At 32.7% G+C, this 12,664-nt stretch overlaps 1 protein-coding gene across 2 annotated transcripts in view; it reads right to left on the reverse strand.

Moving 5' to 3' along the window:
• Window positions 1-1,910: 1,910 nt before the first annotated feature.
• LOC150095025 (N-acetylglucosamine-1-phosphotransferase subunit gamma-like) overlaps window positions 1,911-12,664 on the reverse strand; it is a 149,636-nt gene continuing 138,882 nt past the window's right edge. For both annotated transcript variants that reach the window (XM_090411382.1, XM_090411381.1), the window contains exon 9: window positions 1,911-2,867. In XM_090411382.1, coding sequence (XP_090267508.1) covers window positions 2,769-2,867 — 99 coding nt within the window. In that variant the 3' untranslated portion in view covers window positions 1,911-2,768. The remainder of the gene's footprint in view (window positions 2,868-12,664) is intronic.

A 12,664-nucleotide genomic window follows, 5' to 3' on the forward strand; every position in this document is an offset into this window, starting at 1 on the left:
GTTCTGTCAGATTTATTAGGCACTGGAGGTTTTGGTTTTCAGGATATATTGCTTTATTCTCCAGATATAAATTCACATAGTAAACTGCTCAAGAGAGGCTTAGGAATGTTGAACTTTTATTGAAAGTTTGTTTCTCGTTGTTCTCTTTATTTGAACATGCTCACCAACTTTACAAAGAAAAGGGGTGATGTTCAATTGGAGTGCTCAAGAACAAAGGGCATTTGATGCTCTCAAAGCAGCATTGACTAAACCTCCTGTACTGATGATGCACCCTGAGTTAGGAAAAAACCTTTTACATTTCAGCAGATGCATCACAGGACTGTATTGCAGCTATTATAGAGCAGATGGATGAAGGGAATTTAAGGCCAGTAGCTTTTCTTAGTAGAAAACTTAATGCTGCAGAAAAGAATTATGCTGTGATAGAAAAGGAAGGCTTAGCAATAATTTATGCTTTAAGAAAGATGAAATATTTACTGTATGGTCAGGATACTCAAGTTAGATCTGATCATAAGCCATAATCTTTTCTGGACAATTTTAAGGATAAGAATCAAAGGATTATCAGATGGACATTAGAAATACAAGAATTTAATTTAAAGATTTCTTATGTGCCTGGAGCTAAAAATGTTGTAGCAGACTGTTTGTCTTGAGCTGCCACAACTGAAAACCCGATGGAAAATCCGACTAAGAACCCTGAGAAGGCTGCTACTTCTAACAAATTCTGTTTCCTCTGTGAGTAGAAACAAAGTTGAAGAGGATGGTTTTTCACATAGATCTAAAAATTCCAAGTTTATCCCTGTTAAAAAACATAAAAGGGATGGTAATGCAGTCAGAAGTATAATAATAAGCATTATGATAAAAGAAATCATAGTTGCAATTTACAAAACTTTGAGAGTGATTACAATAAAGATTATGATTTGGACACTTTTTATCAAAGAGTTTAAAATATATAATTGATGAGTTGAGAAGCATTATCAAGAAGCAGATGATTTCTACAGAAATTCTTTCTGCTGATTATGTTGCCTAGGAAAGTTTTGAGAAGGATATACAATTAGACAGTACTCCTGATAGCGAGCAGATTGTAAATCAGGATTTAGAAGATAACATTTCCATATCTAGTAGCATGCTATTATCAGGATTAGTTGAGTCTAATTGTTGTGATGAAGCGTCTAGAAAGTTGTGGAATTGAGAAATATTATCTCAGGTCTAATAGAGATAGAAGAAAAGTGGCTTGTACGTTTTGTCCATAATAGTTTTATGGACAAAATTTTATTCTGGCAGCTAAGTGCTGTAAATCCATAAGAAATGAACATTTATATTTAAGGATAATGATGAAGCTTCCACAAGGCAGCTGGAACTTTAAAATTATCTTCATATTCTAAAGAAGTCGGAAAGGAACTGATACTCCAAAGAAGATATGAGAGAAATAAGTGTTTTTTTTTTTTTTTTAAGAAAGATTGTACAAAAATTTTTTTTGTTTTAGAGGAAAAACAGGTATGAGTTAAGAAAAATTTATATTTTACGGCCATTATTGACAGCTGAACAAACTGTGTGTTATGAGTTTAAAGTTTTGTGTATTCTCACAAAATCCTGTGATTTTGAAGAGGTGTCTTATGTAATGTTTATGTTAACTATGTTAAACGTGTGGGCCTTTAGGAGATAATTTATTTGAAATGAAAAATTGTATATAGTGCTTGCGAAACATAAACATTTTACACAGACTATTTAAGATAATATAGAAAAATCAACATTAATAATATTTGTAAATAAATATATTATTTTTGAATTTCCTTTGTCTCTCACTCAGTCTCTTAATGTATCATAATAACAATATTCCGGGTACGAATCTGTGGTATTAACTAACTATTTCTCTTTGAAATAGCTAGTTCTTAAAAAGAAAGTGGAACACACTATAAAACAATATACTATTATATTAGTTTACATACACATGAATTCTATAGTATGCATGAAAAATAGAAATTTCCTGCTCAGAATAAGAATATGCCAAAAAATCAATGAAATGAAGTAAACATTTTGGTTATAACTTAGTTCCACCTGGTGGCAGGTGCATAACAAATTACAATGTCAGTGTTCAGTTCTCTTTTTCTCTAGTTATATTTCAATATTTTTAAGAGAATAAAACATTACGATGTATCTAGATGACATAATATACTAAATTAAAGAGCATATCAGAATATGATAAATGCAAATTTGTATCATTAACAATTACCATTCTGATTCATTTAAATAGTATATATGGCAATTTTAAATAAAAATATTTCATGAAGTTTCCAGAGTATCTGGGACAAATATTGCATTATGAATGGATATAAACTATTGAGATCAGTTATCTGATTCATTTAATATCATGAAATGAGAATATTTACAACACATGCATGACTTCAAAAATATAATCAAAATAATAAAACTATAGTCTTAAAACCTCACAGAGGCTTAGTATGAGAGTCTTAAAAAGTTAGAATTTAACTATTCAATTTCATTCCTTTATATTAGTAATAAAAATCAAATTTTGAACTATAAGTCTTTACACATTCATCTATAAACAATAATTTGCTCAGTTTGTGTAATTACAAAAAACAGTATCAAACCAACTTCTTTTTCACTATTAAACATCTGCATTGTAAGACAGTATATATGCACTTATTAAACATTCTCAAGAGACTGTATAACCATGTGGATCTTTCTCTTCTACACTAAGAATATGTAGGCTAACTGGTCATATTTCACCAACTAATTTTATCATTTCACTTTTAACTTTTATCTTTCCCTATGTTCAGATCTAACAACAATTTTAGAGATTCTAATTCTTTTCTTAAGTCATCAATTTCTTGCTTCAAGTCTTTATAAGCCTAGAAAATAAACAAAACTAATTATAATAATAATTACACACAGTGTTTGCTTAAAGAGAGTAGTAAAATCTTTGGTAAACTGATTGAGCAAGTAAGCATATAGTAACACTGTGTGCAAACAAAGTTAAAGAAGCAGCCCATGAAAAGAAGAAATTGTGTATTTCTAACTTATTAGACCATGCACCCTTGCAGATTATAGAAAAGAAAAAAAAAATGTAGGGAGCAAAGTTATATGTGAAATATTTGAGGAAAATTGGGAGAAAAAGAACAAAGTTAATAATAATAGTTAAGTACCTGCTGGATTCTATTCAGGACATAAACTAGTCATCATACCATTTTCCAATGCAAAGATGTACACAAATCCATATGAAGAGAAGATATGAGAAATAAAATAAAAAAAATTTCGCTGACCATGTGATTGCTGAAAGTAATATCTCCATTCCAGTTCAGGATACAAAAGTATACAGGGAATTTGAAATAGAAAGTAATCAGCATTTACTGCAAGCAAGACAAAAATGAATATTAAGGCAAACTTGTAGACTTAAATATACAAGATTATTCAAGGAAAAATGAAAGTCAAGTCCTAAGAGGCTCAATAACAAAATCTGAAGTAAACTATTATTAACTGCTTAAGCCAAGGAGGCATGCAGTGAAGTTATTTGCAAGAAAAATCTAAACTGCATAGCAAATTCAAGAGGGCAACCATGACAAAGAAGAAATAATACTGAAAGTTCCTAGCAAGTGTAAAATCTCGTATAGAAAAAATAAATAAATATTTTTTTCTATGTCGATTTTACATGGGTAATTAAATTACAAATTATACTTGTAAGTAAAAGAATGTATAACTCACTGTACTGAGATAAATGTTGTAACTAAATGTTAAAATATTTGAATAAGAACCACTAGATTTGTAACTAAATTTAAGCTCAGACAGGATTAGGCTAGGAGACCCAAGGCTAGCAACAGTCGCGAAGGCCACTGAATTAAGAGTTTTCCTGCCAAAATCCAGCGATAGCGTGGGTGACGGAGAAAACCCTCCAGTAAATCCAGGGGACTTTAGAGAAGAAGCCCCAAGGTTGGGAGAATGATAAAGGACAGAGATTGAGTGGCTAGGAGGCTCTCGTTTCGAAGTTTGCCTGTACCAAGCCTTTCCGAGGATGGGGAGAGTCACGTTCCTGCAAGCAGTAGTTCTGACGAAGATGGGAAGTTCGCTGGTAGCAGAGACAGCCTTTTCAAGATATCCCACCATGATCTACTTGTGTGCTGAATTATCACAGCCGTGTCCTAGTGCCCAATCGAAAGTTAGCTGGGAAGAAGCGGAACGTGTCCATAAGCCCTGAGGATGTAATATCCTAGATTGTGAAGTTCAAACAACAAATGTTGATTCTGTTATCTAGTGGCATAGAAGGTGTTAGAAAGAATTGGAAAGTGGTATTTTAGTTTGAGTGTGAATAGTAGAATACAGAGATTTACAGATTTGCCTATGTTATGTAATGTTAAGAGTGAATGTGGTTTAAGTTTTGCCTTTTATTGTTTACAACATGAAAGAAGTTAAAGTGTGTGTTAAGTTTCATCTAAGTGTCTGAAAAGTTAATGTGTAATTATGATTTCTTTGTCTTAAAGATTAGGCGAAATGCTTAATTGAATTTTTTGAGAGTTAGACACGTGACAAGTATTGTCTCCAGCGTACTCTTGTTGTCTTAGTTAGAACCAGACACGTGATTGTGTGTTGTTTGAATGTTGTATATAATTTGTTTTAGTAAGAATAAACATGTTGTTTTTGTTAATAGCTTGCCTGATCTTGTTTAGCCAATGCACTTCTCATAAAAATACCGAACCTGTGTGACCTAAGAGTAGTAAGCCATGACTGACTGATTAATTAATAGAAGTTGCTTGAGATAGAGTTAAATTAAGAGTTATCTTTGTGCTTAGCTGAATATTTCTCTTGTATAGAAGGGAAGGAACAACAATTCTTTTACGTGATCCCTAATGGCGCAGTTGGAAAAAAAATTAATTTTTAGGGATCAATACAAGTGAAATACAGCAAGGGAGATTAAGGACTTGGCTCTAACCAGAGACTTTTCCTAAGTTTACAATTCAAGCACGTGTAAGAGCATACCTACGGCCTTGGGGGGGGGGGGGTAAAACTAAGTTAAGGACTAAAGGATTAAGATTAATTGCGAGTTTTATGTGTGAATTAGAAATTGAAGTCTATAGACTGTTTGAACTAGCTCAAGCAACTATGATATAAATTAAATACAAAAAATATTAATGCCACAGTAGGCATCCAATTATTCTATTCATTAAATAATTAATAAAAAGTAAAAAAATAAAATATTACACAAGCAAAGTCAGCAGACACATTTAAAGAAACACGTAAGAAAACTAAGCTATGTGTAAAAGTTTCAAAACAAAAATCATCGAAAGAGTGGTAAGAATATAGAAGATAAACATCACAAAAGTGGCATAATGTTCTAGAGGTTATTGAAAGAGCTTAGAAATGAAAGAAAGAGCAGCAAAAGGAATTTAAAATTCTCAAAGTAGAAAAAAACAAGATGCAGATATTCTAAATATCTGGATTAATTATTTTTTTTTTTTTATGTTGGATCCATGCAACCTATAGTATTTTAGTAAGTACTGTGGATCCTCAAGAATTGCATAATTCAGAATAATTAATGAATGGTTATTACATGAAAGATTATTAAACTGATAAGTGGTGACAGAACAGTGGAAGAAAATATTCATGGGAATGCAATCAGGGGATACGTATAAATACATGAGATGGGGGGGAAAGGCATTAGAAACCCGAAATGTGGAAAGGCAGCTGAATTATGTAGTAGGTACACTGTGCATAATTCAGAAAAAAATATGCACACAAATTTTACCTAGAGCACTCATTAGAAATAAAATTTTGGAAGAGAGAACTGGTAACAACAAGCTGAGTTTAGGTTAAATAGAGGTTGTCTAGAGTTTCATTTTAAGACAAAAAGTTGAGAAATGGGAATAAACAAGTTTTGTGATCTGAAAAAAGGTATACAAAAGAAGTCTACAAAAAAGTTCGATCTCTACAATTAAATGGGATAAGAATGACATTCTACAAAACAATAAATATATATCATCATCAATTTCCTGATATGTACTCTCAAGGGTGTTCGGACTACTATAACAGCACTACACGAATTACTTGTCAGTACTTCAATATTGTCATATCTAACATTTCAGTCATCTAAGGCACTTCTGACTGAATCAATCCACCTAGACCTTGGTCTTCCTCTGAGTCTTTTCTCTGCAATCTTGGCATCAAACACCTGTTTTGCTAACCTTTCCTCTTGTATTCTGTTTAAGTTACCGTACCTTGATTAGTCTTACTCTTGAATGCAATGTCAAGTTCTTTCCTAATGTCTTCATTTTTAATATTATTCTGTCACTGATGTCATCTGTTCATTCCCCGTAATCTTTCTCACAGCTCTCATATCTGTGGTCTCTAAACTTTGATCAAGTACTTTATTTCTAATTCAACTCTCATATCCGTAACTTAAAACTGGTTTGAACACTGTCTTGTATACTACTAGTTTAGTCTTTTGGCTAATTTTTGTCATACTCCATATAAATTTATTCAACTGGTAGCTTACCATACCAGCTTTGCTAATTCTGTTCTCTATTTCCAAATTTGATTTGCCATCCTCATAGCTGAAATATTTTACTTGTTCTATAGGCTATCCACTCAGAATGCAGCTGAAGTTTTCTGTGCTCTTGTCTAGTTTCATAGTTTTGGTCTTTTTATTGCTCATGTTCACGCCAAATTTGTTATGCAATTTAGTTAGAGAATCCTGGAGATTTGCACTGGATATGTTTAGGAGTAAAACATCATCTGCATAAAGCAAAGAACTAAGTTTGATATCTCTGATTCTAATATCTGGTTTAATGCCAATTTCTTTCATAACTCGATCCATATAGATGATGAACAAGAGTAGAGATAATGTGCATTCTTGTCTTACACCTGATTTTACATCAAACCATCTTCTCTGTATTTCCTTCAATTCTAACTACTGACTTACATCTTAAATATAGACTATGCATGCTCTGCATAATGTTCCAATTTACCCCACATAATTGTAGTGTTTTGAAAAGCTTTTTTCTGGGTACCTTGTTATACAAAATTTAAGTACAGTTCCTTGTCATATTCTCACAATTTCTGAATTATTTGTCTTAAAGTGAAAATCTGATCTTGACAGCCTGTATTTGGCCTAAACCCAACTTGTTCTTTTTCTCTTTCACAATTTTTCTCAACCTCTCTTCAAGTATGCTTGCATAAATCTTTCCTGGAACACTTAGTAAAGAAATTCCTCTATAATTCCCACATTCAGCTTTATTCCCTTTCTTACAGATATGAACAATGAGAGCTCTACTCCAATCATCTGGAATTCAATGTTCTGACTAGGCCCTCTGAATTAAGTAGTGCTACCACTGCAAAACTTTTATATCTCTTTATTTAAGCATTTGTGGTCGGATATAATATACTCCAGCTGCCTTTCCACATTTGATGGCTTTTTATACCTCAAATATTGATATGTGCTCATATTTGCATTCTTCTTGAAAATATTCTATCATTGCTTGTTTTAACAATCTTTCAAAGTAATTATCCCAGATATCTAAAATATCCTTATCTTCAGTTTTTATGTCACCTTTATCATCTTTGATTCCTTTTACAGTACTCTTTCCTCCATTTCTAAACTTTTTCAATAACCTCCAGAACACTTTGCCACCTCCCTTGTATTTATCTTCTATATTCTTACAATAGTCTTTCCATGAGTTCTGTTTAGCTACTTTTTCACATAGCTTGGCTCCCTTATATTTTTCTCTGTATTCTTATAGGATATCCGCCAACTTATTTTCTAGAACTTTCAGTATGATTTCTTTTTTTCCTGGACTGCTTCATTAACTTCTTGTATCCACCATGGCATTTTTATTTTTCTATCCTTGCAGACAACTTTACTACATACCTACTTAGCTGAATCAATCAATGTTTTCTTAAGGGGTTTACCACTGAGATTACAAGGTTTGGTTTTTGTTTTCAAACTGCTTCATTCTATCTTCAATAATCTTTGTGCAGTTGAGTCTACACTTTACCTGTAAAAGCTGCTCAGTTTTAATTATTTTAAAAAGTTTTTTACATATTGTTCTTTTCGATGCAATATTCATTTTTATCTGACTAAGTGATGGTCACTTCCAATATAGAGATATACTTAAACTGTAAGTTAGTAGTTAGAATTAAAGCAGGTACAGGAAGAGATAGATATAAATCAGGTATGACAAAGATCCATCTCCACTTATTCATCATCTACATGGATCATATTTTGAAAGAAAGTGGCATTAACTGATATCAAAATTGGGGATATTCAATCCAGCTCTCTGTTTTATGTAGATGATATTATTACTCCTAAACAAATCCAGTATAAGTATTCAAATTTGGCATAAAATCAGTAATAAAAAAGACAAACTATGAATATAGGCAGGAATGTGGAACTGGAGTCTCAATGATTAACCTATAGAACAAGTAAAATATTTTAACTATTTAGGCACAATTTTTAGTAAAGATGAAAATTAAATTTGGAAATAGATAACAGAATAAGTAAGCAAAGCTGTTGTGGTAGGAAGCCAGTTGAATAAATTCATATGGAATTAGAAGAAAATCAGCTAAAACACTAAATTAGTATTATACAAGTTAGTCTTCACCAATTTCAACTTATGGATCTGAAAAGTGAGTCAGAAGAAATAAAACACCTAATTAAAGGTCAAAGACTACAATATGAGAGATCTGAGAAAAATTATAAGAATGAACAGATAATGTGAACGGTAGAATCATATGAAAATGAAGATGTTAGGATGAAACTTTGTATAACTGGCATTTAAGAATGTGTGAACAGAGTTTATCTAAGGTATGGTCATTTACACAGAATGGGCAGGAAAAAGTCAGCCAGCATGCAAAAAAAAACAGAGAAAGACTAAGATCTGGTTAAATTAGTTGCTGAAAATATTTCAGGAAGAAAACACAATATTAATAAACCAAGGCACAACAATAGCTTTGTGATCAGCAAGAGAAGGGTATAACCAATTCAGCACATTGGGAACAAAATAATTATCTGAACAGACAGATTAAAAAGAAGGTAAAGTTTGCAAAAAATAAATGGCTATTCCAAGAACACAAAGAAATTGAGGATATTCTTCATAAAAATAACCATACAATAGTATGGTTATTTTTATATTTTTTAGTGTTTATTTATGTGAGAAGAAGTAGAAAGCGCCATCTTAAGAACAACTGAAATTGATGATATTCCATCACAACTGCTTAAAGAGGGGGAGAACCCACTCCACAAAATTTGCTAGCTGGTGTGGAACACAGAACTTGCCAGATAACTGGCACACAGTTATCCTTATTAGCATTCCAAAAAAAAAAAAGAAAAGAAACAGCAAAAAGTGCAATAATTGCCAAGAAAGTAATATATTTTCAGACTGGATTTAGAAAAAACAGAAGTACAACTGACCATATGTTTACACTTTATATCATTGGAGAAAAATATGTACAACATACGAGGGTGATCTGAAAAGTTCTCGGCCTAACAATGAAAAAACGAATTTATAATTTCAAAATTATTTTTATTTTTCAACATAATCTCTCTTATGACTAATACAATTATTCTAGCAATGCTCCAGCATCATTATCCTCTCCCAGTAGTGGTTCTCAGTAAGATCTGCAAAATACTCCTCTACAGCTGCAATCACCTTTGATTCGAAGAAAAACGCTGATGTACAAAATTGATGCACAAAATCAGTTTTATTTTTGTTAAAATGCTCCAAGCACTGTTCAGAGATTTTCATGCAAGTGCGTTTTTAATCTGCTGTGAGCAAGCGTAGCACCCATCTTGTGCAAAGCTTTTTCATTTGCAATTCTTCATGCAAAATATATCCTACACTCTTTTGAAATGCCTATAGTCTCAGCAATTTCAGGCACTTTGATGTGCCGGTCATCCAATACCATATCGTGCACTTGATCAATGATTTTTGGTGTTGTTACACTTTTTGGATGTCCTTCACGTGGATCATCAAGTTTAAACATGGTATGGCCATGTTTAAACTTGGCAGCCCATTTCTTAATTGTCAAAAACGAAGGAGAAGAGCAGCCACAAACTTTTATGAACTTTGAATGAATTTCTTTTGGCATTAAACCTTCTTTTACAAAGAATTTTATAACTGTACTATACTCAATTTTATCCATTTCAAGGGAAACAGGCACACTTTTGCTTCAGACAGCTGTATAAAACAAACTACTTGATAGAATGACTTGCAATTTCACATGGATGCTTATGACAGTTGTACCAACTTAGAAGAAAAAAAAATCATGCCGATAGTGTTGCCATCTATGGTTGAGGCCGAGAACCTTTCAGACCACCTTTAGAAAAGTCTGCAACATTATGAAACAGACAGCAAAATAATACAATTGATTGAATCCCTGTACTCATCTTCTGATGGTTGAAATCAAGGGGGAATTATAGCACTCCCTCTCAAATGGAGCATGGAGTGAGACAGGAATGGTGCAATTATCATCAATGTTATTTAACTGCTTCCTTGAATATGATGTAAATGAAGCTCTGGAGAACTGTGGAACTTTGTCCTATTATTAATTGAGTAATAATAGGACAAAGAAGAATAAACCATCTACAGTTTGCTGATGATATTGATCTTCTAGTAGAAAACAAATCAGATCTTCAGGAAATCACCATAAAATTAGCTTAAGGCTTAACCATAAGTACCCAAAAATCAAAAACAGTGTCAAATATTTTGGAGTGCTTCTCTAAGAAGGAAGTGCTGTGGTAGAAATTGAAAAATGAGAACACACCCATAGAAATTGATTAGTTTAAATACTTAGGCAATATCTTTAATAAAGATGGAAGATCAAGACAGGATATTAGAACAAAAATTGCAAAATAACAGCACTCCAAAAACTAAAACCACTATGGACAAATACCAAGCTTAAAAATAGTTACACCTTATTGGCACAATAGTTAATTCAGTACTTTTATACGGAAGTGAAACTTGGACCCTCCTAAAAGAAGATGAAAAGCAGTTACTGGCATTTGAAATGAAGTGCTCTAGATGACTCCTAAAGATACCATACATTGATCACATCACGAATTCTGATGTAAGATAAAGAATCAGTTCTTTCACTGTCTGAGCGATAACATCATAACTAAGATGTGATAAAAGCAACTTGTGTGGCTTGGTTATATCAGCAGATCAAATGGTCTACCAATGCAAGTTCTTGAAGGACTTATTCCAGGAACTCGAAAAAGAGGCAGACCTAGAATAAACTGGACAGGTACTTCACTTGCAGAGCTGAAAGCAAAGTGTCAATCAAGGACTGAATAGAGGATTTCTGTAAGGAATATTTCCTAATATCTCCTCTACAGTTCTTTGTGGATTATGGGAAGGAGAAGAAAAAGAAGTGACTTAGAAGATTGAAATGTAATATCTCAAATAAGACTAACTTAGAAAACAAATTGTTGATAGGAAACTAGTAATAATGAAAACTTAATTGCATGGTACTTCACTTACAGAGCTGAAAGCAAAGTATCAATCAAGGACTGAATAGAGGATTTCTGTAAGTAATATTTCCTAATATCTCCTCTACAGTTCTTTGTGGATTATGGGAAGGAGAAGAAGAAGAAGTGACTTAGAAGATTGAAATGTAATATCTCACAATATTACAGTACTGTCAAATAAGACTACCTTAGAAAACAAATTGTTGATAGGAAACTGGTAATAATGAAAACTTAATTGCATGGTACCATCAAAGTATCCTGTACTCACCTTGAGAATGCATATTAGGAATTTAATGATATGGGAAGGTGGTAAAAAATCAAATCAGAAAGATGGAAGGGATTATTAAAAAACAAAAATCTTGACTCCTCTGCACATATATGCTTTTGCAAAACTGAACTGACAAGTGTAAAAAGAAAAAGAAAGCATATACCTAAATGAACCTGGAAAGTTTTCTGTCATAACACATCATCAGCATCAAATTCCTGCCATGTATCCTCAAGGGGTGTACAGGATATGATAGTACTACATGAAAAAAATTACACCATTATTAATTTCCTATCTGCAATTTTCCTCCAAATCAGTCTGTTACTTGTCAAGAATCAATTCTGTCAAGACAGGATATGATAGTACTACATGAAAAAAATTACATCATTATTAATTTCCTATCTACAATTTTCCTCCAAGTCGGTCTGTTACTTGTCAAGACTCCAACATTATCAGATCTTATATTTCTATCATCTAAGGCACTTTGTACCGTATCAATCCACCTATATCTTGGTCTTCCTCTGGATCGTTTTGCTGCCAACCTGGCAAAGAACACTCGTTTTGCTAATCTTTCCTCGCCCATTCTGTTTAAGTGACCATAACACCTGAGATTAGCTCTGCTAACGCATTCCTGGATTCTGACAATGTCAAGTTCTTTCCTAATTTTTAATATGATATTGCCATTGATGCCATCTGTTCACGCCTATAATCTTTCTCAGGACTCTCATATCTGTGGTCTCTAGTCTTTGGTCAAGTGTTTTACTTCTGACCCAGCTCTCAGATCCATAAGTTAAAACTGGTTTGAACACTGTCTTGTATACAGCTAATTTAGTGTTCCGACTAACTTCTTATCTATTTCCATATTTAACTTACCATCTTCACTAAAAATCATGCCTAAGTAGCTGAAATGTTTTACTTGTTCCACAGGTTCT

This window comes from Typopeltis vanoorti, chromosome 21 (genome assembly GCF_054136105.1).
Source record: "Typopeltis vanoorti isolate ZY-2024b chromosome 21, IOZ_Tvanoo_1.0, whole genome shotgun sequence".
In the NCBI taxonomy this organism is placed as follows: Eukaryota; Metazoa; Arthropoda; class Arachnida; order Uropygi; family Thelyphonidae; genus Typopeltis; species Typopeltis vanoorti.